This window comes from Pan troglodytes, chromosome 2 (genome assembly GCF_028858775.2).
Source record: "Pan troglodytes isolate AG18354 chromosome 2, NHGRI_mPanTro3-v2.0_pri, whole genome shotgun sequence".
Classification (NCBI taxonomy): Eukaryota; Metazoa; Chordata; class Mammalia; order Primates; family Hominidae; genus Pan; species Pan troglodytes.
Genome location: NC_086015.1, coordinates 198,686,067 through 198,713,558, shown reverse-complemented (window position 1 = coordinate 198,713,558; position 27,492 = coordinate 198,686,067). Strand labels below are relative to the sequence as shown.

The following is a 27,492-nucleotide window of genomic DNA, read 5'->3' as shown; positions in this document are numbered from 1 at the left end:
GATTTCATAATAGGCCTCTAACGACCACGCCAATGCTGGCAGTCCATGCTTTTATAATAGGCAGTTCGGCTGTTTATACGGGCGAAACGGAAAGAGGAGATATCCGTTTTCTTCAAGGCAGCTAACCTCTCTGCGGAGTGACGTCACCTCGAGTCTCAGTCTGCTGATCTAAAAAATAAAAATAACACTACGGCCTCACAAGGTGGTGGGACGAGGGTGCTCGAGAGACGCGCGGGTCCGGGAAGCAGCAAGCCCGGGCGCTCTCCCGCAGGTTCTCAGAGACAGCTCCCGCCTCCCAGCGCCGCGCGGGGGCGGGGCGAGCAGCCCGGGCGGGACGGAGGGGGCGGGGCGAGGAGGTCGGCTTTGTTCTCGCCCCGCCCTCTCCCCGCCTCCTCCCTAGATATCGCGAGAGGGCGGGTCCGCTTGGCTTCGGCGTCGGCGTCGCTCCTGCCCTGGAGCTCTAGGCCGGCGTCTCTCCGCGAGCCGCGGGTCAAGTGCCAGCGGCTAAGGGTGCGCGAGTAGCCGCCACCCGTTCGGCGTTGGCTCTGGCGTCGGGGTCGTTGTGTCGTGACAACCGCTGCGGTAGCCGTTTCCGAGGCAGCAGGTGCGGCCGCTTTAGCCCTGAGCGGGATCTGCGGCTGCCTGCGAGTCTCTGCTGTGCCGACCCTTCTCTTCGCGGACCCCACGCCAAGCAGCCACCCTGAGCCGACAGCCGGAGCGCCCGGCAATGGCGGCCTCGACGGCCTCGCACCGGCCCATCAAGGGGATCTTGAAGAACAAGACCTCTACGACTTCCTCTATGGTGGCGTCGGCCGAACAGCCCCGCGGGAATGTCGACGAGGAGCTGAGGTGAGCGCTGGGAGGGACGGCCTGGGAGCCCCTCCTTCCCGCCGGGCCCGTTACCTACCCAGACCCCAGACGCCGGCGGGCGGCGTGGATGCGGCTCGGGTGCCGCTCGAGTCTCTTCTCCTGCCCGGCTAGCCGCGGGTGGGAGCGATCTTTAAGAAGGCTGGGCGATGACGTTTATCATGTTCCTTTTTTTTTTTTTAAGCATTTGGGCATATATAATATTTTTAAACATCATCTTTGAACTTTCTGTAATCGGGAACATCAAAGAATGAAATTGAAGCTTCAGATCTTCGACTGTTAAGCTTTTACTATTTCTTAACCTCATCTCTGAGGTATCTAAAATTCTTCGATAATTACAGTGTATTTTCTTGCTTTGGGAACCCTTTTAGATCTAGTCTCAAGCTAATAGGCGATCCGTCAAAGAAGAGACCATTTCCCCCATTAGCATTGTGCCACACTGTATTTCTGCATCTGCAACCAGAGTTTTGGGTGCTTTCTAGTTTTTGTTCCTGTTCAGAGATAGATCTAAGCTCAAAACAGTTCAAAGAGGAGCAACTTGAAATGACCCAGTGATAATTTAGTTGCTCTTGCATACGCTAAAGATACACATGTAAAAAGTTGTTGACCTGAGCATTGTATGTAATAATTATAATATAATTGGAAACGACCGGAAGTCCATTAGTAAGAGCTGGTGAAATATTAATTACGGTACGTTTGTATAATGGAACAATATACTAGCCTTTAAAAAAAGAAAGGTAGGCGTTTATGCACGGAGAAAATGTTGCAGTACAGTATCTGTAGTGGGTTAGAAGTGCAAGGGGCCTTGGGCTTTGCAAGATACTAAAAATATAAGGACTCTACTTTCTGAAAATAAGGCTTAAGAAAAGTTACCATTGAAATTGGTAGTCAGAAGCTAAAATGAGGATGTGTGTGAAATCTCAGAATATAGGAACCTAGGGCATTCCTGGATAAAGGATCTTATTTGGGACCATGAAAGGAACTACTGCTTGGTGGTGGCAAATTTTAGGGATTTGTGTTACCTTGAAGGAAATATTGAGTAGGTTCACAGGTTAGAATTGTGGCCTTTTGGGGCTGGAAAGGACCTTAGTTTTTGTCTAGCAACTCCCACGCTCATGGATGCTTGAATCTTACATTCTCTCACACACAATTTTCCAACTTCTTTGGGCTAAGCCACGTTAAATGGAGTGCTGGGGGAGTGTGATGTATAGGTCATGGAATTAAGAAGACAAAATTTCACCAGAACATAACTGAAGCAGGAGAACCAAGTTAGTTAAAAGATAAGTAACATCCAGGCGTGGTGGCTCACGCCTGTAATCTCAGCACTTGGAGAGGCCAAGGTGGGAGGATTGCTTGATCCTGGGAGTTTGAGACCAGCCTGGGCAACATAATGAGACCTCATCTCTTAAAAAAAAAAAATGAAAGAAAAGGAATTAAAAGGTAAGTAACGTAACTACAGAAGACTCAAATGTAGCTTCAGGGTTTTCAGCAGCAGGAATGTGGTCCTTACTGGCATTTATGTTATTTAGCTGTTCTCCAGTGTGAGTTTCTTTTGGTCCATTTACCAAGTGACTTACTCTTTATCTCTGCTTCTTTAGTTTCTGTTTATTCTCAACTTGGATCTGCTGTAATTTCCCGTGGTCCCAATCTATGGATTGGCCTCTTTCTTTCTGTAATTGGTTGGGATTTACATTCAGGTCTTTCTGCCTCAAAAGCCACTATACTAGACTGACTCAACTACATAGGGCTGCCTCTTCTGTAGTATCTGTGGCAGGGTAGATTCACTTAAAAGGGACTGACCTGTCGAGTTAGAGTTACAGTCCTGTCTTTAAAGAGAACTATCAAACCCTAATTCATTGAAGTTCATGATGTTTGGTTCCAAGTGGTAAAAAGGATGGGTTTTTTAATGATCCTTGTTATGTGACTGTAAAGCAAATAAACTAATTCTACTAGTAATACAATATAGTCTTAGTCTGTTTTCTGTTGGTCATAACAGAAAGTCTGAAATGATAATTTATAAGAAACTGAATTTATTTCTTACGGTTCTGGAGGCTTGGAAGTCCAGGGTCTTAAGGGTGCATCTGGTGAGAGCGTTTTTGCTGGTGGGGACTCTGTGGAGTTCCAAGGTGGTGCAGGGCATCACATGGCAAGGAAGCTGAGCGTGCCAGCTCAGGTCTCTCTTCCTCTTCTTATAAAGCCACCAGAACCACTCACTTGATAACCCATTAATCCGTGAATAGATTAATCCATTCATCAGAGCAGAGCCCTCATGACCGAGCCACCTTTTAAAAGCTGTGCCTCTCCACACTGCCACATTGGAGATCGAGTTTCAACGTGAGTTTCAGAGAGGACAAACGTTCAAACCATACCAAATATACATTATTATTTGTCACAAGTCATGCAAACAGCATCATTAACTTTATGAGATCCTCTTTGAACAGAAACAATAAATATACAGTTGGCCCCCTCCACAAATTCAGCCACCAAATAGCCCTTTACACTTGGGAGCCATTTTACACACCAGATTCACCAACAAAAATGCAGGAAAGGACCCTAAATAGGCCACGAAAAGGACACTTGTTTACAGTACAAGAGCTGAAACAAGAAAGCAGAGCGTCGCCTTGTTTGATCCTATCTGGGAACATGCTACCTCGGCTGTGAACGTGTGCACTGGGCAACTCAGAATCTGCCCTGCTCTGTGGCTGTCTGTGAGCAACTGCTAACGGACCTCAAATGCTAGTTTTGGGATTACGCATTTTAGCAAGTAGGTAAACTTGCAAAGAAAGAATCAGAGAATAATGAGAATGAACGCTACCTTCTATCGGTGTCTTCGTTGTGTAAAATGCGATGATAGTTTGACTCCTACCCATCCCCCAGTTGTGAGAGGATGTTATTTTACGTAAATATTACCAAGGAATTTTTAAAAATAGAATTCAAACATACTTCAGATATATGTCTGTAATTCATATATGTATGTACTACTATCATTAGATAATTCTCAAAACTCAATGTCCACTTAAAGTGAGGTTTATATAAAGCCATATTCAGATAGTCTAGCATTTCTATTTTTTTATCCAATTGTCAGGACCGATCAAACCATCATTGAGGGGGGTTTTATTTTTTTAGGTGACTCAGTGCTGTTATTTTCTTATTGTTTATACTTTGCATTAGTGCTTACGTCTTTTTTTGTTTGTTTTTGAGACAAGATCTCACTCTGCCACCTGGGCTGGAGTACGGTGGCACGATCACAGCGCACTGCAGCCTGCATCTCCTGCGCTCAAATGATTGTCCCACCTCAGGCCACCACACCCAGCTAATTTTTGTATTTTTTGTAGAGATGGGGTTTTAGTATATTGCTCAGGCTGGTCTCAAACTCCTGGGCTCAAGCGATCTGCCTGCCTCCCAGAGTGCTGGGATTACAGGTGAGAGCCACCAGCCCCACCAGTACTTATGTCTTTAATGAGTGGTTTCTACAGGTACCATTTGTCAGATACCAATTTTTGAGGGTTAAATTAAAACTGGATAGAATCCATAAATCCACATAACTAAGTATAGATAAATCTCAGTACATTGCACCACAGCATTCAGCTGTTTTAAACACCACTGTCATCTTCGATCATTGTGGACTTCCCATTCTTTCAGGATACCTTGAATATAGGGCACAACTTATGAAGGTCTAATTTAGCAGGCCTAGTGAGTACATATGTGTATCTTAATGAAAAGAAGACACTGTTGATTCTAAGATGTACTATCCAGGAAGAAAAAATACTGCCAGCTATGATTATAAGATGCCATCCTTTTAAGACATGTTATTTTTCAGAGATGTGAAAATGTAAAAAATGTGTTTTGGGAATTATTGAAAATATGACAGTAAATATTGCTAAAGCCTATCATTTGAGAAGGATTATAGTTTAGTGGTTAATCTGCCGCCAGATTGCCTGGGTTTGAATCTTGTCTGCTGCTTATTAGCAAACTTTATTAGTTGTGATTTTCAGTGAATTATTCATTATATCTATGCCTTAGTTTAAATATTAAATGAATTAATAAATGTAAAGTGCTTAACCCAGTGCCTTACCCTCAAGTGTTAGTCTTACTGTAATAGAAATAAATATAGAAATTCATTTTTTCCATATCTCAGCGGGGTTTTTACACAGTCTGCTTTGGAGTTCACTATTCTGTTCAATTCAAATTCTATAGTAGTCTTAGATAATGCAGGCAAATTCTGCTTGAAAAAATTATGCCTTCATTTCCTTTGATATAATTTAAGATATAAACAAGCTTCAACTTTGTCTTTTTCTGCCTATAAAGGGATGTGGAATATTATAGTCAGAGGTTTACTGAGTAAAATAAAAAGTTTGTTTTCTAAAAGTTACTTTTTGCTTACTTGTAATTGCTTTTATTGTTAAGTCTTACTTTAATTGTTCAGTAACGATATCAGGCTTCGAAGTCTTATATTGTGTCAATCTATATAAGTTGAATCTTCATTTAAAGAAAGAACCATTTCTTGAAATGTGCAATTAAAGTTAAATCACCTTGAAGCAAAATCTTGCTTCCCATTCCAGACACAGTCACAACTTATCAAATGAGCAAGTCACAAGCAACAAGAAGTTCCAGTAGGTCTTCTTAAGGTGGCACCGTATGAGCTAACAAAGTAAAAGTGAGAAGCGGTGACGTTTTCAGCACCAGATTTAGGCTGTAGGAAAACCAGTCACCCAAGAGGGTGGGGGAAAACTGAAACCAGCAGGTGCTTTCACCATCATGGCAGATCTGCCATGTAAATGGTGGTGCCCCTATTTTTGTCTGCAGGGATACTGACCTCAAAGGAGGTCATACAGTTCATGATGGTACTGGGGTTAAGCTCAGGCTCACTCCTTGGGTTTTGTTATTCCACAGCTAATGTTAATTCTGCCATCACTTTAGAGATGCCGAGTTTCACATCCAGTGTCCCCTGCGGACAGCTTCTTCTACTTCACTAACTTTCGAAGATTTCCTAGCATTTTTGGAGTCTGTTTTGTAATACCCTTATTTAAATGCTTGTTTTTGCAAGCTATTGTTGTCTTTTTTTGGATCTGAATAATTGTACTAATTTTTTTTTCTGTTAGTGTTCTGTTGAGAAAACAAGTTGAGTGAGACTTTGAATATTTAGAACTTAAAATTTCATTTACAGAAGAAAGTAAACTAAATGGCAAACAAACTGGGAAAAATTGAAGTTATATAAAATGTGGTTTATATGAATCTAAAGAGCTCAAATTTATGGGAAGATTTCTGATAGGCAAAGGACGTAAACATAATTCACACGAGACATTAGGCAAAGAAACAACAGTTTTAAAATACTGTTTTATACCTGCTGAAATGGAAACACACACACACACACACACACACACACACACACACAATACCTAATCCTAGCAATGGTTTGGTAATTTACTGGGGACATTACTAACAGTCCTCTTTTTAAAAAAAAAAAATCTATATGGCAACATGGAGTGAACTATAAAGTTCTTGATAAACTTTAATTCAGACTCTTACACTAGCAAATTTTCTTTAAAACAGCATTGAATAGCATGTATACAAATATGTTCATGTCTGCCTTATTTTAAATAGGAAAACTTATTTAGGTTATCAATCTAAATGAATCTTATACAGTCATTAAGAAGGTAAAAAGAAAACACAAGCAACTTATACTACATATACTTAAAACTTATATATCAGCATATGTATTGTATATATACTGTATGTACTGTTTTATATGTATAGTTATATATATTTTTATATGTTTTGATAGCTTATACATATTTATATGTATTATACAAAGGGAAGAATATGCTGAAATCAAAATTATGAATGGCTTAGGGTGCTGGGATTGTGATTATTAAATTTTATTTTTAATTTCAAGAAAACTTAATTTCTGCTTGTGTTCTGTAGTTCTTTTTCTTCAATCCTTATCTTGCAAAAAATATTTACAGGATGTGGCGTTCTTTCTTTCCCATTAGAGATACTTTTTAAACTCCAGAGGTCTTTCCTCATTCTTTTTTTTACCCTAAGCAACGATGATCAGTTGTCGTTGTCTTTTTTTTTTTTTTTTTTTTTTTTTTTTGAGACGGAGTTTCGCTCTTGTCGCCCAGGCTGGAGCACAATGGTGCAATCTCAGCTCACGGCAACCTTTGCCTCCTGGGTGCAAGCGATTCTCCAGCCTCAGCCCCCTGAGTAGCTGGGATTACAGGCATGCGCCACCAAGCATGGCTAATTTTTGTATTTTAGTAGAGACAGGGCTTCATCATGTTGGCCGGGCTGGTCTTGAACTCCTAACTTCAGGTGATCTGCCCACCTCCTAAATTGTCATTTTTAATTCAATATTGTTAACATCACTTAGGAAGTAACTTGTTTTACTTTGAGATTAGCAGGCACCCCCAAACAACATTATTAATATGTGTTTATTTTTAAAATATTTTATTACAGTGTAATATACATACAGAAAAGCATATTAAATATAAATTTAAAGTGTCAGAAATTATTACTAAAGCACACACTGGCTGGGTGCGGTGTCTCACACCTATAATCCCAGCACTTTTTTTTTTTTTTTTTTTTTTTTTTTTTAAAGACAGGGTCTCCCTATGTTGCCCAGGTTGATCTCAAACTCCTGGGCTCAAGTGATCCTCCCGCTTTGGCCTCCCAAAGTGTTGGGATTTATAGGCATGAGCCACTGTGCCCAGCCCCCCAAAATTTAACTACTAGTAGCCCCCTGTTGACTGAAAGCCTTACAGTTAACATAAACAATTGATTAACTACATGTTTTGTATGTTACAAGTATTATGTTACTACGTTCTTATAATACAGTAAGCTAGAGAAAAGAAAATGTTAAAATCGTAAGGAAGTGGATCATCATAAAGATCTTTATCCTGGTGGTCTTTCACATTGAGCAGGCTGAGGAGGAGGAGGGGTTGGTCTCACTGTCTTGGGTGGTAAAGGCGATAGAAGGAGAGGCAGGCTCACTTGATGTAACTTTACGAAAATACATCATAATTTATGCCTAACTTTTGTGCTTTTTCATTTCTCTTAAGATGCTTCTACGTGGTACTAATAATCTTCCTTCTACTGTTTAGTTTCAGTGTCCATATCATAAAAGGGTCCATGTTGTAAAATAAGTCAAGCGGTCTCAAATAGAACTCTTTGTCAGATTGTCTAATGTCAATTTGATTCCTGGCTTTGCTTCTTCTACATATTCTTCTGTATCCTCTGGCACTGATTCAGAAGCACTCATCTCTACCAAGTCATCTTCTGTTAATTCCTCTGGTGTGATGTCTATTAGCTCTTGAATTTCAGGATCCATATCTTGAAACCCTTCACCCCCACCAAATAATCCACAATCTCATTAGTTCCTTGATTGGCACTGTCGTAAATCCCGTGAAGTCATGCATAACATCTGAATACAGTTTTCTCCAGCAGGAATTCATTGTTTCAGACTTGACAGCTTTCTTAGCTTTTTCTGTAACAACAATGGCATACACAGTGGTGAAACCCTTCCAGACTTTCATGATGTTCTCCATGAGGGTTGACAGTCTTTTCCATAGAGCAAGGATCCCCACACCCCAGGCCACGTGGCAGGTGCCTGAGCTCCACCTCCTGTCAGATCAGTGGTGGCATTAGATTCTCATAGGAGTGTGAACCCTATTGTGAACTGTGCATGCGCGGGCTCTAGGTTGCCCACTCCTTATGAGAGTCTAATGCCTGATGATCTGAGGTGGAACAGTTTCATCCTGAAACCTTCCCACCTGACCCCACACCATGCAAAAATTGTCTTTCACGAAACCGGTCACTGGTACCAAAAAGGTTGGGGACCACTGCATAGAGTACCATGTGTACTGAATCTTAAAGGTCCTCTGTGACCCCCTGATCTAGAAGTTAAATTGGAGATGTTGTGTTTGAGGACGAGTAAACCACCTTGACACCTTTATAGGGTTGAACTCATAGGGTTCATAGGTGGCCAAAGAGAGACATTGTCCAGAATCAAAACAACTTTAAAATGTACTTTACTGCCAGGCACGTGGCTTGAGCCTGCAGCCCTAGCTGCTCAGGTGGCTGACACAGTCACATCACTTAAGCCCAGGAGTTCGAGGCTGCAGTGAGCTATGATTGTGCCACTGCACTCCAGCCTGGGTGATGGAGTAATGCCCTGTCTCTCTTTTTTTTTTAAAAGCAGTTCTGTATTGGCAAGGTACTTCCTTACCCTGGGGACAGAACATGGACGGAACCAAGAGGGTTCTCGTTGTCCAGACCTTCTACAACCACAAGACTGGCAGCTGGTGTTTATCTTTTCCCTTCAAGGCTCCGGGGTTAGCAGCTTTATAGTTAAGGACAGTTCCGATCATAAACCCTACTGCATTGGCACAAGACAGTAGAGTTAGCCTGTCCCTTCCTGCCTTAAATCCTGATGATTGCTTCTCTTTTCTTACAAATAAATGTCCTTTGTGGCATTTTTTTCCCCAGAATCGGGCACTTTTATTCTCATTAAAAACCTGTACAGGCAGATCAGATATCCTTTCTCCTTAATAATTTTTTCTTTTTCTGGACAGTCTCACTTTGCCACCCAGGCTGGATTACAGTGGCTCGATTGCAGATGGCTCACTGCAGCCTTGACCTCCTGGGCTCAGGTGATCCTCCCACTTCAGGCCACCCCCAAGTAGCTGGGACTGCAGGTGTGTGTGCGCCATCATGCCTGGCTAATTTTAAAAATTTTTTGTAGAGATAGTGTCTCACTATGGTTGCCCAAGCTGTTCTCAAACTCCTGGGCTCAAGAGATCCTCCTGCCTCAGCCTCCCAAAGTGTGGGATTACAGGTGTGAGCCATTGCACCTGGCCCTTTCTCATTAGTGATTTTCTTAATGGCCTCTGGGAACTCGTCTGCAGCCTGTTGGTTGGCAGAAGCTGCTTCTCTATTATCTTGTAATTTTAAAGCCAAACCTCTTTCTAAAATTATCAAACCATTGTTTGCTCGCATTAAATTCTCCAACTTTAGATTCTTCACCTTCTTTTTGCTTTAAGTTATCATATAGTGCCATCGTTTTTTCTCAAATCATATTAGAGTCTATAGTCTTGTACAATCCTGCACTCACATAAAAGATGCATCGGCAATACAAAAGGCATTTCACAAAATATGCAAGGTTTTCATGCTGGTATCGCTACGGCAGTGACAGCTTTGTGAATTTCCTTTTATTTGATTTTATTTTTACAATGGTCTTTATGGTGGATTCATGTGTAAATGACGGGCAGCCGCAGTTGCAGAGCTCCGTCTAAGGTACTCATCAAGCGTTCAACTTTTTCTTGTAATGTCACAACTTTGCTTCTTGGGAACGCTTCCAGCATCTCTAGTGGCATTTTGTATGAGTCCCATGGTGTTACTCAAGGTTTACAGTATTGCACTAAATAGGATAAAAAATACTCAAAAACCAAGACAGATCACTTTTTATTGCAACAGGCAATTTACTGGAGCAACAAACTACTCACACTGAAACAACTAGCATCATAGAGCTTTTTTTTTTTTTTTTTTTTTTTTTTTCCCTAAGGCAGAGTCTTACTCTGTTGCCCAGGCTGGAGTGCAGTGGCATGATCTCAGCTCACTGCAACCCCTGCCTCCCGGGTTCAAGTGATTCTTCTGCGTCAGCCTCCTGAGTAGCTAGGACTACAAGCGCAAGCCACCATGCCTAATTTTTTTTGTATTTTTGGTAGAGACGGGGTTTCACCATGTTGGCTAGGCTGGTCTTGAGCGCCTAACCTCAAGTGATCCACCCGCCTCAGCCTCCCAAAGTGCTGGGATTACAGACGTGCCTGGCCGCATCATAGAGCATTTTAAGCAAACTTGCAACACTTGAGGAGACTGCAGTAGCAACAAGAGATAGCTGTGAAACTGTGACATAGAATAGTATGTACTGTAGTGAATTTTATGCAGTTATGATCCAACTGCAGATCCAACACCATGTGTTGTATGTGCATGTTTTGACAAATTTTAATGTTACATTTTAACTAGGCTTGTGAATATTTTATGGTAGTAAATGATAAAGTAGACTATTCTCTACGTATAATGCACCTATGACATAACTAACTTTTAAGGTTTTTTTAAATATTTCTGGACTATGTGGTTTATCTGAGTTTCTTCAAATTGTCACAAGCCTCCAAAAAAATTTCCAGTAGATTTGTTGAAAAAAAATCCGCATATAAGTGGACCCACACAGTTCAAACTCATAATATTCAAGGGTCAACTATAAATAGAGTCCAAGAGAAGATTTTTTTTGGCTTCTCTATAGTAAAGGGTAACTGAAACTTGAACCTTCAGTGTCTGTCTCCTGGTTAAATTTGTTTTTTGTTTTCTGCCACAAGCTCAACTATGTGATAGGCAGAAGCCTAGGCATCTAAAGACATCGGTATTGTTAAAGCAAGCTCTGTTTACCCAGTCTAGTTCAGTCCCAGAAGAGTGTGATGAGTTCCCTTAAAAATTACACAGTCCCACTCCTGGCAGGTGACTTTTTTCAAATACTAAGGACATATTAATTTGATTATGGCCAGGTGTGGTGGTGGCTCATACCTGTAATTCCAGCACTTTGGGAGGCTGAGGCAGGGGAATTGCTTGAGGCCAGGAGTTTGATACCAGCCTGACAACATAGCAAGGCTCCACCTGTAAAAAAAAAAAAAAAAAGAAAAGAAAAAGAAAAATTAGCTGGGCATGGTGGTGCGTACCTGTGGTCCCACCTAGTCCGGAGGCTGAGGCAGGAGGATCACTTGAGTCCAGGAGTTCGAGACTGCAGTGAACTATGATCATGCCACTTTACTCTAGCCTGGGGTGACAGAGACCCAGTCTCTTAAAAAAAGAGAGACATTCTGACACATGCTACAATATGAATGAACCTTGAAGACATTATGCTTAGTGAGATACGCCAGTCACAAAAGGACAAATACTTCATGATTTCGCTTCTGCGAGGTACCTAGAGTGGTCACATTTCTAGAGATAGAAGTAGAATGGTGGTTGCCAGGTCTAGGGGCTGGGGAGAGTGGGGAGTTAGTACTTAATGAGTACAGTTTCAGCTGGGGAAGATGAAAAAGTTCTGGAGATGAATGGTGGTGATGCTTGCACAATGATGTGATGTTCTTAATGCCATAGAATTGTACACTTCGTAATGGCTAGTGCTTACTTCAGGAGCACATGCACTAAAATTGGAATGATACAGGGAAGATTAACCAAAAAACAAAAAGGTTAAAATGGTGAATTTTATGTATGTTTTACCACAGTTTTAAAAAATGAAGAAAAAAAGTGCTTAGTCCGAAATGGGGACACTGTGGGTATATTAGGGTAGAAAGCAAAAGAATATGAAGTCACCTGCAAGAGCAGGCCTGTATAATTTTTAAGGTAACTCATCAAACCATTTTGAGAGTATGGAAAAGGGAATATGTTATTCTTAAAGGGTATTTCAGGATCTGGGAAATTGAAAATACCTGCAGTAAAACCTTAACAATTTAGACGAAATGTGGAAAGGATTATTTAAATCAGTGTAACATTTACATTGATTCTTTTTAAGGCAGGGTTTTCCAAGTACATACTAAGTAACAAACTATATGTAACAAAATAATGTTGGCTTGTAGAAAGGTCTTTGAGGTCTTTTTTAAGGAGTATGTAAGCATTTAAAATGAAAGCATTTAATTATCCAGCACCTTAATAGTTGTGCAAATACTTCATTGCATGAAATTTAACAGATGTTTCTAAAGTACTTATAGGCCAGGCACGGTGGCTCACTCCTGGAATCCCAGCAGTTTGGGAGGCCCAGGCAGGCAGATCACGTAAGGTCAGGAGTTCAAGACCAGCCTGGCCAACATGGTGAAACCCCGTCTCTACCAAAAATACAAAAATTAGCCAGGTGTGGTGGCGGGCACCTTTAATCCCAGCTACTCAGGAGGCTGAGGCAGGAGAATCGCTTGAACCCAGGAGGCAGAGGTTGCAGTGAGCCGAGATCGTGCCATTGCACTCCAGCCTGGGCGACAAGAGCAAAACTCTGTCTCAAAAAACAAAAATAATGGCCCGGCCTGGTGGCTCACACCTGTAATCCCAGCACTTTGGGAGGCCAAGGCAGGCAGATCACGAGATCAGGAGTTCAAGACCAGCCTGGCCAACATGGTGAAACCCTGTCTCTCCTAAAAATACAAAAATTAGCTGGGCGTGGTGGTGCGCGCCTGTCATCCCAGCTACTCGGGAGGCTGAGACAGGGGAAGCGCATGAACCGGGAAGGTGGAAGTTGCAGTGAGCAGAGATGGCGCCACTGTACTCCAGCCTGGGCAACAGAGTGAGACTCCGTCTCAAAACAAAACAAAAATAATAAAGTACTTAGAGAGAATGTCTATTGCTCTTCAAGTAGGTTTGAATACACCATTTCTGAGCAAACCTTTATTTTTCTAGATTAGAAATAAACAGAGCTGTAATTTATTTGCAATCTAATGATTTAGTGGTATCTGAGTTTGATGAGGTTTTCTCTATAGTTTTATGCTTTGAATCTTTATGTTCTGAGTGTTAACAGATATCCAGAAAGAAATTATGCCAAGGAAGTACTCCTGTTGTGTTTTTTACCGAACAGTTACTGATGTATAGATCAAAAATGCCTACTGACTTCAGCGAATGTATAGATTTTGACTTGCATTATTTTATAGGCCAAATGAAGACTAAGCATGTCATAGTATGGTAATGTTTTGAATGCCTGATATAGATACTAAATATTGTGTTTTTAATATGTGGGCACTAGGTGTTCTGTATTTACTGACATTTTATTGTAGTTACTTAATGGTTTTTACCCTGAGTCAGCTTCTATTCTAAGAAAGTATATGTGAAAATAGAGGTTGGCCATCAAATAGAAGTTGAAATGTTAAATTTGGACATTTGTGAATTTTGATATTCAGGTTTGTCTTTTTCTGCATTGGGAAAAACGTTTTTTCTTTTTAATTTTAGCAAAAAATCCCAGAAGTGGGATGAAATGAACATCTTGGCGACGTATCATCCAGCAGACAAAGACTATGGTTTAATGAAAATAGATGAACCAAGCACCCCTTACCATAGGTAATGTTACGTAGACGTCATTCCTCTTGTGACTTACTTCCATTTTGCATTTCATATGAACGTCTGGATAACAGCCTATTTGAATTTGTTTTATTGTGGATTTGTTACTGGAGCACTAGTGAAGTCAGTAACCTAACTGCAATTTGTTTAGTAATGGTTTAAGTGATGTGTAAGTTTAAAATTAAGAAAGCCGTTTTGTACATTATAATGATAGTAGTAAATGTTTATTTGTTGCACCTCAGTGGTTGCTAGCTACTAATGGTGCATATATTAGTTTTAACTTCCATGAAAGGAAGATGAGATATGGGCTTGTTTGCTTCCCAAGTAGAAATCTGGGGTTTACTCAGTCTCTTTGCAGAGAAGCATAACTGCATGGATGGTAACCCACTGAAAGATAGGTGTCATTATTACTGTTTATGTCTTCATTTTTTAACTTAATGTAATATTGTTGTTCAGATCATTACATGTAATTTTTGACAATTTCAAGTCTCAGAATTTCCTAAATGAATTGTGAAATTACATTACGCAGCAGTAACCAGTATGAAGACAAAAATAATGCAAGAAGCATTATGAGAAGATGAGGATTCTAAATAAGTATAGATACCTAATTAAGATAATACCTTGGGCCGGGCACTGTGGCTCACGCCTGTAATCCCAGCACCTTGGGAGGCCAAAGTGGGCGGATCACCTGAGGTGAGGTGTCCAAGACCAGCCCGGCCAACGTGGTGAAACCCCATCTCTACTAAAAAAAAAAAAAAATACAAAAATTAGCCAGGCATGGTGGCGGGCACCTGTAATCCCAGCTACTCAGGAGGCTGAGGCAGGAGAATTGCTTGAACCCGGGAGACGGAGGTTGCTGTAAGCCAAGATCGCACCATTGCACTCCAGCCTGGGCGACAAGAGGAAAACTCTGTCTCAAAAAAAAAAAAAAAAAGATAATACCTTGGCTGGGCATGGTGACTCTTGCCTGTACTCCCAGCACTTTGAGATTACAGAGGCAGAGGTGGGAGTATTGCTTCAGGCCAGGAGATCAAAACCAGCCTAAGCAACATAGTAAGACTCTTTCTACAAAAAAAAAAAAAAAGTTATGCCCTACCTACCTTGTATTGAAAAAAATAAAAGATTTCCAAGATTAAAATATTTTGTCATTGAATTAAGACAGCATAAATCCAAAAGTTACCATTAAAATAGAGGTAACTGCTGTTTCCATTTGTTCTGTAGTGAAAGAAGAGTTAAGAACTACTGTATTTTAAGTCAGTGGGTGAAAACTTTGGAAGATAATTTGAAATAACCTGTTACTAACAAAAACAGTAAAAATAAAAAACTTGAAGATATTAAAGACTGTGATGAGCATAAAAAGAAATAATGAAATAGGTACAGATGCTGAAACTCAATACTGATGAAATTTGAGTGAAGAAATACACAGTTTTTTGTGGTATATATGTATGTACCATGGAATATATATAAAAAGGAACAAAATAATGGCATTCACAGCAACCTGGATGGAGTTGGAGACCATTACTCTAAGTGAAGTAACCCAGGAATGGAAAACCAGACCTTGTATGTTCTCACTTATAAGCGGGAGCTAAGCAAAGGCATAAGAATGATACAGTGGACTTTGGGGATGGGAGGGGTGAGAGGGGGTTGAGGGATAAAAGACTACACATTGGGTGCCGTGTACACTGCTCGGGTGATGGGTGCACCAAAATCTCAGAAATCACCACTGAAGAACTTACCCGTGTAACCAAACACCACTTGTTTCCCAAAAACCTATTGAAGTAAAAATAAATTGAGGGGAAGAAAAACAATAAAATTACAATTAGTTAAAAAAAAAATACGCATGTTAAAAAGAGGTTTATATTCTTATTTTTCTCCTAAATTGCAGGTATATACTTTAAAAATCTTTAAAAAAAAAAAAAGATACAAGATCTGGCTATGTTGCCCAGTGCAGTGGCTATTAACAGGCACAGTTATAGCACACTACAGCCTGCAACTCCCGACTCAAGTGATCCTCCCTCCTCCGCCTCCCAGGTAGCTGACTATGGGCACACATCACCGTGCCCAACTTCTAAAATGTATATTAAAACCTTTATTGTACCAGAATCCAAAATCAGAGTGTACTTTCTTTTTACTAAATGTAGTGGCCATCCGTCACTCACTTGTGTTAGTTGGGGATAAGTATCCTAGGAGAATTAAGATCAGACATGATTTAAAAAAATAGTTGAGGCCAGGTGCAGTGGTTCAATGCCTGTAATCTCAGCACTTTGGGAGCCTGAAGCAGAAGGATTGCTTAGCCTCCCAAAGAATGCTGTTTTTTATTTTTTATTTTTTATTTTTTTGAGACAGAGTCTCACTCTGTCACCCGGGCTGGAGAGCGGTGGCATGATCTCAGCTCACTGCAAGCTCCATGTCTCAGGTTCAAGAGATTCTCGTGCCTCAGCCTCCCAAGTAGCTGGGATTACAGGCACCCACTACCACGCCCGGCTAGTTTTTGTATTTTTAGTATTGACAGGGTTTCACCGTGTTGGCCAAGCTGATCTCAAACTCCTGACCTCAAGTGATCCACCCACCTCAGCCTCCCAAAGTGTGGGATTACAGGCATGAGCCACCACGCCCTTCCCCAAAGAACTCTTGCCCAGGAGTTCAAGACCAACCTGGGCAACAGAGTGAGACTCTATCTCCACAAAAAAAATTAAAACAAATTAGACTAAGCACAGCAGCTCACGCCTGTAATCCCAGCACTTTGGGAGCCTGAGGCGGGTGGATCACCTAAGGTCAGGAGTTCAAGACCAGCCTAGCCAACATGGTGAAACCCCGTCTCTACTGAAAATACATAAAAATTCCCAGATGTGGTGGTGGGCGCCTGTAACCCCAGCTACTCGGGAGGCTGAGGCAGGAGAATCACTTGAACCTGGGAGGCAGAGGTTGCAGTGAGCTGAGATCACGCCATTGCACTCCAGCCTGGGCAACCAGAGCGAAACTCTGTCTCAAATAAAAAAAGTAAAATTATGCAGAGGTGGTGGTGTGTGCTTGTAGTCCCAGCTAGCTAGGAGGCTGAGGCAGGAGGACTGTCTGAGCCCTGGAGGTTGTAGCTGCAATTAGCCATGATCACATCATTGCACTCCAGCCTGGATGACAGAGGGAGACCTTATCTCTAAAGAAAAAGAAAAAAAATTTCAGAATAGCTATGGCCATTATTTTTTGACTGTTTATAAATATAATTTGAATGGTAGATATTTGCCATTCAAATAACCAGAAAAGTTATTTGGTCCCTAAGTAATTGAGGCTATGTGTATGCAGAGATACCTGTGTCCTGCTTTTATCAGTTCACTGCTCAGTTTTATCATTTCTTTCCATGACTTTCTTTTTTCTTTTTGAGAGTTTCATTTGGCCAGCCATGGTAGCTCACCCTTGTAATCCCAGCACTTTAGGAGGCTGAGGTGGGAGGATTGCTTGAGCTCAGGAATTGGAGATGAGCCTGGGCAACATAGAGAGACCCCGTCTCTACAAAAAATAAAAAGAATTAAGCCAGGAATGGTAGCACATGCCTGTAGTCCCAGCTACACAAGAGGCTTAGGTGGGAGTATCACTTGAGCCTGGGAAATTGAGGCTGTAGTGAGCCGTGATGGTGCCACTGTACTCCTGGGTGACAGAATGAGACCCTGTCTCAAAAAAAAAAAAAAGTTTTATTTAAGTGAAGATGCTTTTTATAGAAACATCATGTCTTATTATCTAAGAATCTCACAGTTAGTGTACAAGAAGTTATTGCTTTTGTATACATGTACATATATAAACATAATTCAGTAAATTTTACGACTAGAATTTTCTATAGAACAATTCTATAAATTAACAAAATGTTTATTTTACCTTACTTTGCTTGATTAAACTCAATAACATAGATCAATTTCAACTTCCCTTAGAAAAAAGAGCGTCATCTAAACTATAGACTTACTTGTCACCTTAATTAACCAGGAAATGTGTAAACTGGCAGTATTTTATAAATAGCTGAGTTCTGCTTTATATACTTTGCAGTGGCTTAAGAATTAAAGTTGCCCATTTTTGCATTGAAGTGGGGAGCAAATTTTTCATTAGAGGGTAGAGTGAGAAAGCTAAATCACTTGTAAACTTCCAAAATTAGATCTTTGGGATCGAATTTTGTTACTTTACTCAGTCTTGTGTCTGCGTAGATCTTTTGTCTCTATCTTAAGATTGATGTAGAAATACATGTTCTAAAACCAGACAGTGATTTACTTTGCATTACTTGTTCCTTCCCACTGGATGGAATAATTGGAACTTTGTAGTATTTTTTTTTCCAGATCATTTACGTTTTCAGTACAGTTATTCCTCATTATCCATGGAGGTTTCAGGACCTCCCTCAGATACCGAAATCCTCAGACACTCAAGTCTCTGATATAAAATGGCATTGTAGATGTATATAATTATGCACATCCTCCTGTATGTGTTAAATCATCTCTGTGTTAGTTATATTACCTAATAAAATGTAAATACTGTGCAAATAGTTGTTACACACTGTATCATTTAGGGAATAATGATAAGAAAAAAGTCTACATGTTTAGTACAGAGGAAATTTTTCTTTTCTCTGGCTGTTTTCAATCCACGGTTGAATTCATGGATGTGGATCCTGTGGATATGGCAGGCAGACTGTATTTATGTTTTTTTTTTTAATCATTTGGAGTCTTTTCTTGATTGGGTGCTGTACTTTTAAGTATTTGTATTGAATAGGAACTATATAAAGTTAAACCTCAAAGATATCAACAGAGCTATAAATATATTGATATGTTAAGTAGGTTGATGGAATTGTTTTTCTCCCTTGTTTTTGTGGCTGAAAATGTATGTTTCAGGTATTAATTACAATGTGCTTGTCATACTAGTATGATGGGGGATGATGAAGATGCCTGTAGTGACACCGAGACCACTGAAGCCATGGCGCCAGACATCTTAGCCAGGAAGTAAGTACTAATGACTGGAGTACATTTTCACTTAGGCTGTTTATAATTGTGCAGAGTTAAAAGCATTCTACGTTGCTTTCCCTGTATAAGCGGAAAGAAAAGGCTGTTTATCAACATTTTTTATGCCGACTTTTTTTTCCTTTTTTTCCCCTTTTTTCACCTTCTGAGTCACCAACTTTTATAGTCTTGTCTCTTGATTAAAATCAAGGTATGTAGGTGGCAGGAAGACCAGCGTACCTGCACTTGGGATACTGAAATGTGTCACTTCCCTGTGGGGGGTTTTATTTGTTTTTTGAGACAGAGTCTCGCTCTGTCATTCAGGGTGGAGTGCAGTGGTGTGATCTCAACTCACTGCAACCTCCACCTCCCAAGTTCAAGCAATTCTCGTGCCTCAGCCTCCCCAGTAGTAGCTGGGATTACAGGCCCATGCCACCAAGCCTGGCTAATTTTTGTATTTTTAGTAGAGACAGTGTTTTGCCATATTGGCCAGGCTGGTCTTGAACTCTTGACCTCAAGAGATCCGCTGGTTTCAGCCTCCTAAAGTTCTGGGATTACAGGGGTGAACCACCGCGCCTGGCCCCTGCTTCCTGTTTTTAAAGGTAGCAGTGAGAAAGGCAAAAATAAGTTAATTCATAAAAGCACTCTTCCTTTGCTACTTACTGATTTCTAGCACCCATTCCACTGTTCTTGTCTATGCCCATTTCTACTCTTTTTATTCTTTTTTTTTTTTTTTTTTTTGAGACAAGGCCTTGTTCTATCACTCAGGATGGAGTGCAGAAGCGCAATCAAAGCTCGTTGCAACCTCAAACTCCTGGGTTTAACTAGTGCTCCCACCTCGGCCTTCCAAATAGCTAGGACCACAGGCGTGTACCACCATGCCCAGCACATTTCTGCTCTCTTGCCTTTTATTTTCCTCATCAGGTTATAGCTAGCACATTAATGATCTTCAGATGTTTTTGTAAGAATCAACAGTTGAATAAGGCGCTTAAATAATATCAAAACATCACTGTTAATTTCTTTGTACATGATTGTTGCATAGATTAGCTGCTGCTGAAGGCTTGGAGCCAAAGTATCGGATTCAGGAACAAGAAAGCAGTGGAGAGGAGGATAGTGACCTCTCACCTGAAGAACGAGGTAGTTTATTTCCTTTACTGCTTTCATCATGATGCTAGTAATTTTTGCTAAGATAAATCCATTATTTGGAAGATGAGCAAATGGTTTTCATTTTGGGGACACACAGGGGAGGAGAATGAAAGCAACATCTTTATAATTCAGATACTACTTGTGTGTTTTGTTGTGTAATAGTTTTTTACCCCTGATTTCAAGAATATGGGGAAGTATTACCATCTTTAAAGTAATTATAAGTATTATTTTCTTTGTACTTTTTAGTGCAGAGTAGATACTCAGTAAATACTTTTTAAATTAATGCGTTTCAAGTCATTGAGCGTTTGGACGGTCTTAAAGTGGGTAGCTGAAAGAGCTAATTTCCCAGTTGCTTATGCTTTTTGTGTTGTTGGACAGTGGTGCAACTTAACAAATGAACCAAGATGATCAGATGCAGAGTGAAGGTCTTTATTAGGTCCCATCAATCAAAAGGAGCAGTAGTGTCACAGGAAGGGAGATGGAGACAGCCCTCCCCTTCACAGGGATGGAAGAGGGTCTCGTAGGCCATTCAGCACATACACATTTAAGGCATTGCTGCCTGCTCATGCTTTCTGTTTCCACAAGTAAAAGTGGTTACCCATGGAGGCTGGGAGAAAAGGAGTATGTCTTATCTTATTGCATTTTATACTTTTTGATTCATGTGAATATATAATCTTCTCAGGAGTTAAAAAATTGTGTATAGTTTATTTGCAACTATTTTTAAAGGAAAATTCAAGCTTGTGGGTAGAGGGGAAAGATATAAGAAAAGCACATACTCACAAAAAAGAGGAAGAAGGAAAATACGGTAGATACCTACTTGAAGTGTTGTGGCGTAGGGACTACCTCCTGTACCGTGAAGAAGCGGAGAAGCTTTAGAACGAAGGATCTTTGTCGTGTAGCTGCTAAGATATCATTTACTAGTCTTTCCTATCATCTTCAGAATATAGCCTGTTCAACAGAGCTCTGATGGGCTGAGCCTAATATTTGTACGAGAGAAATTTTACATGTAGCATATTCTCAAGTTGTATTGTATCTCAACTTTCAGTGACTTTCCATTTATTTTCCCAAAATATACCCCAAAAGATCCTGGAAAAGTATTTCAAATAGAAATAGTTTCTGGAGTTTGTTTCCTCATTACTCTCTAAAAACATGATCTGTTGAGAATAAGGAATTTTTTGTTAATGTCAGTTTTGAGGGATGTTTTTCTCAAGTTGTGATTTCATGAGTCAACCAGCAGGGGGAGCCATTTGACTAATTATAATTTCATTAATTCATTTTCCACTGGTGGGGTTATTACTGAATTATATAGATGTTACGTGGCTGAAAAATTGTTGTCTATTGACAGTAGATAGCTTAGGGAGAAAAATTGTAACTCACAGCATAGCAATTAAGATTATTGTCTAAGGAGACAGACAAACCTAAGTTTGTGCTCCAGGTATGCCACTTGGCTAATTTGCATAATTTCTTCGAGCCTCCATTATCTCATTTCTAAATTGGCAGCTGTAAAAATATTTTGGTGACTACTAAATGAGTTAAAGCATTTAAAGCACTTATCACTGATCTTGGCATATTGTGAGCACTCACTAAATACTAACTTTTAACAACTTAATCAAGATATTCCCCCATAAAAAGTAAAAGTAGGTATAAAAAGAATAATTCACTTGTGTTCATATAAATAGTCTGCCTTAACCTTTTTAAATGTTAGTTATGACTTATTAAGAATCATGATGGCCGGGTTTGGTGGCTTATGCCTGTAATCCCAGCACTTTGGGAGGCTGAGACAGGAGGATCTCTTGAGGCCAGGAGTTTGAGACCAGCCTGGCCAACATGGCGAAACCCCATCTCTACTAAAAATACAAAAATTAGCCAGGCGTGGTGGTGGGCGCCTCTAATCCCAGCTACTCGGGAGGCTGGGGCACAAGAATTGCTTGAACCTGGGAGGTGGAGGTTGCAGTGAGCCGGTATCATGCCACTGCACTCCAGGCTGGGTGACAGAGTGAGACTTTGTCTTTAAAAAAATAAATAAATACATAAATAATCATGATGCACAGTTTCAAAAACACTGGCTCATATTGAGAAAATAATAGAACAAATGCACAATATATTTTATATATATAGTCTTAAAAACATTGAAAATTGCTGATATACCTTCACAAAATAAAAACAAACCAAAAGAAACATTGAAAACCTGAAGGAAATCAGAAATCTTTAACCAAAAATAGGGAATTAAATTATGACTCAACAACTTGTAACGATTTTAAAATTACATAAATCATTATGGCAGAATGTTTACTGTATGTTCATATACTTTATTGTCTAAACCGGGTAATTATTACAGTTCTTTTTTTTTTTTTTTTTTTTGAGACAGAGTCCTGCTCTGTCGCCCAGGCTGGAGTGCAGTGGCGCGATCTCCGCTCACTGCAACCTCCACCTCCCAGGTTCAAGTGATTCTCCTACCTCAGCCTCCTGAGTAGCTGGGATTACAGACGCGTGCCACCACGCCCAGCTAATTTTTTGTATTTTCAGTAGAGACGGGGTTTCACCATGTTAGCCAGGATGTTCTCAAACTCCTGACCTCATGATCCGCCCTCCTCGGCCTCCCAAAGTGCTGGGATTACAGGCATGAGCACTGCGCCCGGACTTTAGTATAAGTTTTAAAAATATAAGTATAGATGTTGATAAAAGCTTAGGGAATTAAGAAAGTACTGGCCAGGTGCGGTGTCTTACACCTGTAATCCCAGTGCTTTGGGAGGCCGAGGCAGGTGGATCACTTGAGGTCAGGAGTTCAAGACCAGCCTGACCTGCATGGTGAAACCCCGTCTCTAGTAAAAATCAAAGAAAGAGAAAGTACTTTGGAGGCCAGGTGTGGTGGCACGCATCTGTAGTTCCAGTTACTTGGGAGGCTGAGGTAGGAGGACTGCTTGAGCCCAGAAGTTGGAAGCCAGCCTGGGCAACAGTGAGATCTCATCTCTAAAAATTAAAACTTAAAAAAAAGAAGAAAGTACTGTAAATACCCTTATTGAGAGATGTCTCTGCTTTTTAAAAAGTAAATAAATAAATTTTTGAGCTACGGTCTCGCTTGTCAACCCAGGCTGGAGTGCAGTGGCATAGTCGCGGCTCACTGCAGTTTCAGCCTTCTAAGCTTAGCCAGTCCTCCCATCTCAGCCTTCCCAGTAGCTGGGACCACAGTCGTGTACTACCACACCCAGGTAATTTTTTGAAATTTTTTTGTAGAAATAGGTTCTTGCCATGTTGCCCAGGCTGGTCTTGAACTCCTGGGATTACAGGCATGAGCCCCAGCATCCGGCCTCTGTGCATTTTTGACATTGAAATATTTTGATGAAATTTTTAATAAAACAATGGTGAAGCCAGGCGCAGTGGCTCATGCCTGTAATCCCAGCACTTTTGGAGGCCAAGGCAGGCGGATCACCTGAGGTCAGGAGTTGGAGACCAACCTGGCCAACATGGTGAAACCCCGTCTCTACTAAAACTACAAAAATTAGCCAGGAGTGGTAGCACATGCCTGTGATCCCAACTACTCGGGAGACTGAGGCAGGAGAATCGCTTAAACCTAGGAGGCTAAGGTTGCCTTGAGCCAAGACTGCACATTGCACTCCAGCCTGGGCAATTAGAGTGAAACTCCATCTTGAAAAAAAGAAAAAATAAAACAACGGTGAATGATTTTAATGCTGTTCATTGGTAAAATAGCTGGCAATTTTATATTGGCCCCCCCTTTTCTGTTGTTTTTTTTTTTTTTTAATTTTCTGATCTAAGGAAGTTAAAAACCTTAAAATTATGTATTCATAAATAGTTGCTCTAATGTGATCAGTTGTGTTGCTGCCAGCTTTATGTTTCTATGGTGAAGACTAAAATGAAATATTTTGGAGTCACTTCACCATTACTTTATAATAGGTTTTTCTTAAAATTACTCTGAAAATGAGGTTACGTTTTTAGCCAACAATGTCTTAAATCATGGCAGTTTCTTAACAGGTAATAATTGTTTTAAAGGATTTTTTCTTAATTATAAAAATAGAAAATAATAAAATATTAAAACTATTTCATTGTTCCTTGACTCAGAATTAAACACTGTTAATTGCTGAGTCTTATTTTTCTCTGTGTGTGTGTATGTGACAGGCATTGTACATAATATAGTATATGGTGTTGTAACTCGCTTTTTTGTCACCATTTAACTCTTTCTGGATAATTTTCCCATAGCTTTAATCTTTCTTCACAAATATAATTTCTAATGGCTGGATATATTCTTGTTCTTCCATTGAGATGAATGCCAGATAGTAAATAGTTTAAATTTTGCAGGCCCAGTGGTCTCTATTACGAACTACTCAACTCTGCCATTGAACACAAAAGCAGCCTTAAGCATGACAAAAACAAATGAGCATCACTGTTTCAATAAAATTTTATTTATAAAACAGGCATGGGCCAATCCTTGAGCTCAAACTTCCTAAGTTTACATTTTGCATCTTATAGAAAAAAAGCGACAATTTGAAATGAAAAGGAAGCTTCACTACAATGAAGGACTCAATATCAAACTAGCCAGACAATTAATTTCAAAAGACCTACATGATGATGATGAAGATGAAGAAATGTTAGAGACTGCAGATGGAGAAAGCATGAATACGGAAGAATCAAATCAAGGTTAGATGTTTGGAAAATGTCACTGAGACTTTTGTAATGGTCTGTGCCTAAGATAATGTACTTTATTTTGCTTTAAACTGGTGAAAAAACAGAAAATTTTGCTGAGATTTGCTTTATTATACCAAATGTTTCTAAAGTTTTAACCCCCATGGCCAATTTCAGAATAATAAAGTTTTTATACCCAGAGTTGATTTGATTTTAGACCATATGTTTTATTATATGGCTTTCTTATGGTTTACTTGCCTTTAGGCAAGGATGTTTGTCTTCATATTAAGCTATTTTTTGTTTTGAATATTTTAGGTCATGTTGTATTTGTCATAACGATCTAAAGTTTAAAATTTTTAAATGAAACTTTTTTTTTTTTTGAGACAGAGTCTCGCTCTGTCACCCAGGCTGGAGTGCAGTGGCGTGATCTCGGCTCACTGCAAGCTCCGCCTCCTGGGTTCCCGCCATTCTCCTGCTTCAGCCTCCCGAGTAGCTGGGATTACAGGTGCCCGCCACCACGCCTGGCTGATTTTTTGTATTTTTAGTAGAGATGGGGTTTCACCATGTTAGCCATGGTCTCAATCTCCTGACCTTGTGATCCGCCCGCCTTGGCCTCCCAAAGTGCTGGGATTACAGGCGTGAGCCACCGTGCCCAGCCTGAAACATGTTTTTAGTATGGAAGATTTGGTTTTACATCCCTTTAGATACAAAGTATGTCATATCTTTCCAATACGGATTCTTTTGACTGTTGGATTGACAAGTTATTTAACTGTTTTTGTTTTTATTTTTTTTTTAAGTCTTAGACACCCAGCCCCTGCAGCCTAGCAACTCCTGATCTGTCATAGGAAATAGGTTTTATTTATTTTTTATGAACTGTTACTCTGGTATTTAATGAAGTGAATCTTCTGCACCACTAATGGAGATTTTTTGTGCCCACCACCTACTCCTTGTACTTACAAACTTTATACTTTTCAGTGGAGGCGTAACTGATGTTATTTGTGGTGCCCAGAATGGTTAAGTCTTAGGAAATTAAATAATTATTATATTACCATTTTGGTAAGCATAGTATTAAATATGAATAATTCTATGATACAGCCTGATGAGTCGCTGTCTCATAGTGTCAGGATTACAGTACTTTTTGTTATTCTGTAATATGCTTCAACCTTTTAGTCTATTTCATATAGCCTTTCATTTCCATTATATATCCCATAGTCTGTTTAACTTATATTTAACTTGAGCAAACTTCATCTTACATAGTAGCTGTGGCATGTTTTTATTATCCATTTTTATTTTTATTTTATTTTTTGTTATAGAGGCAGCATTTTTTGTTTGTTTGTTTGTTTTAACGCCATTTCTTTTGAAAAATAACTATGGCATTTTGTCCGTCTCTGCTTATGAGATATTACATCTCACACATTTAGTACATAAATATATTTTTTGTTTAAGTTTAATGGAGGATTAAAATTTTGTATTAGCTCAGTGCCTGATTTTTCTTCACTGGAGATGAAGTACACCTTGCAAAGGAGTATATCCTGCTTAGCATTATAAAACCCACAAGAATAGGATAAGACTTAGGGAAATAAGTACCTTATTTATCCCCTACCCTTTTTGGGCCCTTAACATTTTACCAGCTTTTCAGATCTCTAAGTTCTATAGAACCCATTAGTTTTTGGACAGTGTCAGTCTCCTCCCTTCCCCCTTTCCTCCCCCATTGACACAATTCATTGGAGAAAAATGACATGTTTGGACTCTTAGGTGATATTTTATAGCTTTGAGGTAATAAATATGTATCTTTTTATAGCTCTGGATATTGGAGTTGTCGTAAACTCTTACCTTTCCACCTGTGACTTACAGAAATGTTCAATCTGAAACCTGTTTGTTTTATCAGCAAGTAGACACTTCTGTTCTTTAGACTATTTAGGGGAGTGTATAGATTCTTCAATTTCAGTCTAAATCAGCCTACATGAAATATACCTTATTTGTTTTTAAAATTTTTATATTTGCTTGTCATGCATGCTAATAGAAGGGAACTTTAGCCAGGGTTGACAATATGTAACAAATTATGTTGACTTTTTCTTTTATCTTTGCAGGATCTACTCCAAGTGACCAACAGCAAAACAAATTACGAAGTTCATAGACGAGATTTGTTCAACACTGCAATTGTTTGTTAGATGTAAACCCTGTGACTATAGTACGTTGCTTCTTGTTCTTCACAATTCATGACTTAAGTACCAAAATGCATACCAGTTATTATATATTGCCAAGAATTAAATGATAAACTTAGAGACTGATTAGACTGAAAATGCCTAATCGATATATATATTCTTGTGCCTAGTACTTTACCACAAATACAGTGTAATATCATCAGTCCAAAACTGCATTACTTTTGTAAAAACACTGGTTAATTTGTATAAGATATTATAGAGCTTTTTATGCTTTAGAAGTTAAACAATATCTTTGGGGGGGAACTAATTTATTTTCATCACTTGAAATGTGGTAGCTCTTACAAAGTTTATTGATTTGATTTTTTTAAAAATCAAAAGCCAATTGAACAACAGGATATATAGACTGATAAATATTCAGGCTGAATAGTATTTTAACACTTGTCTTCAACTTGATTTGTCTGTTTAATTGAAAAGAATTATAAGAGTTACTGTTGCATTTTCTGACCTACTATTTTTAAAATTCCTGTTGAGTTTCTTTGTGTTTACAGGGAAAGGACTGAACTTTTTCTCATCAAAACTAGCTTTTTTCCCCACAAATAAATTATCAGGTTAAACTTTCA

The 27,492-nt window shown here is 39.6% G+C and overlaps 1 protein-coding gene and 1 pseudogene across 2 annotated transcripts; both read left to right on the top strand.

The window, feature by feature from the left end:
• The first annotated feature begins 67 nt into the window (after positions 1 to 67).
• On the top strand, positions 68 to 27,492 carry PPP1R2 (protein phosphatase 1 regulatory inhibitor subunit 2). Of its 2 annotated transcripts, XM_516963.8 has the most exons (6): positions 68 to 849; positions 13,849 to 13,956; positions 18,849 to 18,926; positions 19,966 to 20,060; positions 24,555 to 24,722; positions 26,798 to 27,492. In XM_516963.8, the coding sequence occupies exons 1-6, from the start codon at positions 728 to 730 to the stop codon at positions 26,842 to 26,844; spliced, it is 618 nt and encodes a 205-aa protein (XP_516963.2). In that variant the 5' UTR covers positions 68 to 727; the 3' UTR covers positions 26,845 to 27,492. The 2 variants fall into 2 exon arrangements, with proteins under 2 accessions (XP_516963.2, XP_054538405.1); XM_054682430.2 differs by lacking the exons at positions 68 to 849; positions 13,849 to 13,956 and adding an exon at positions 14,112 to 15,987.
• On the top strand, positions 20,531 to 20,665 carry LOC112208843 (U6atac minor spliceosomal RNA; annotated as a pseudogene).

What these genes read in the sequence shown, in the direction of transcription:
- PPP1R2 (XM_516963.8), top strand. Translation starts at nt 728, where the DNA reads ATGGCGGCCTCGACGGCCTCGCACCGGCCCATCAAGGGGATCTTGAAG. An exon ending in AATGTCGACGAGGAGCTGAG is followed by an intron (nt 850 to 13,848) that starts GTGAGCGCTGGG and finishes TTTTAATTTTAG; the next exon opens with CAAAAAATCCCAGAAGTGGG. An exon ending in CCAGACATCTTAGCCAGGAA is followed by an intron (nt 18,927 to 19,965) that starts GTAAGTACTAAT and finishes ATTGTTGCATAG; the next exon opens with ATTAGCTGCTGCTGAAGGCT.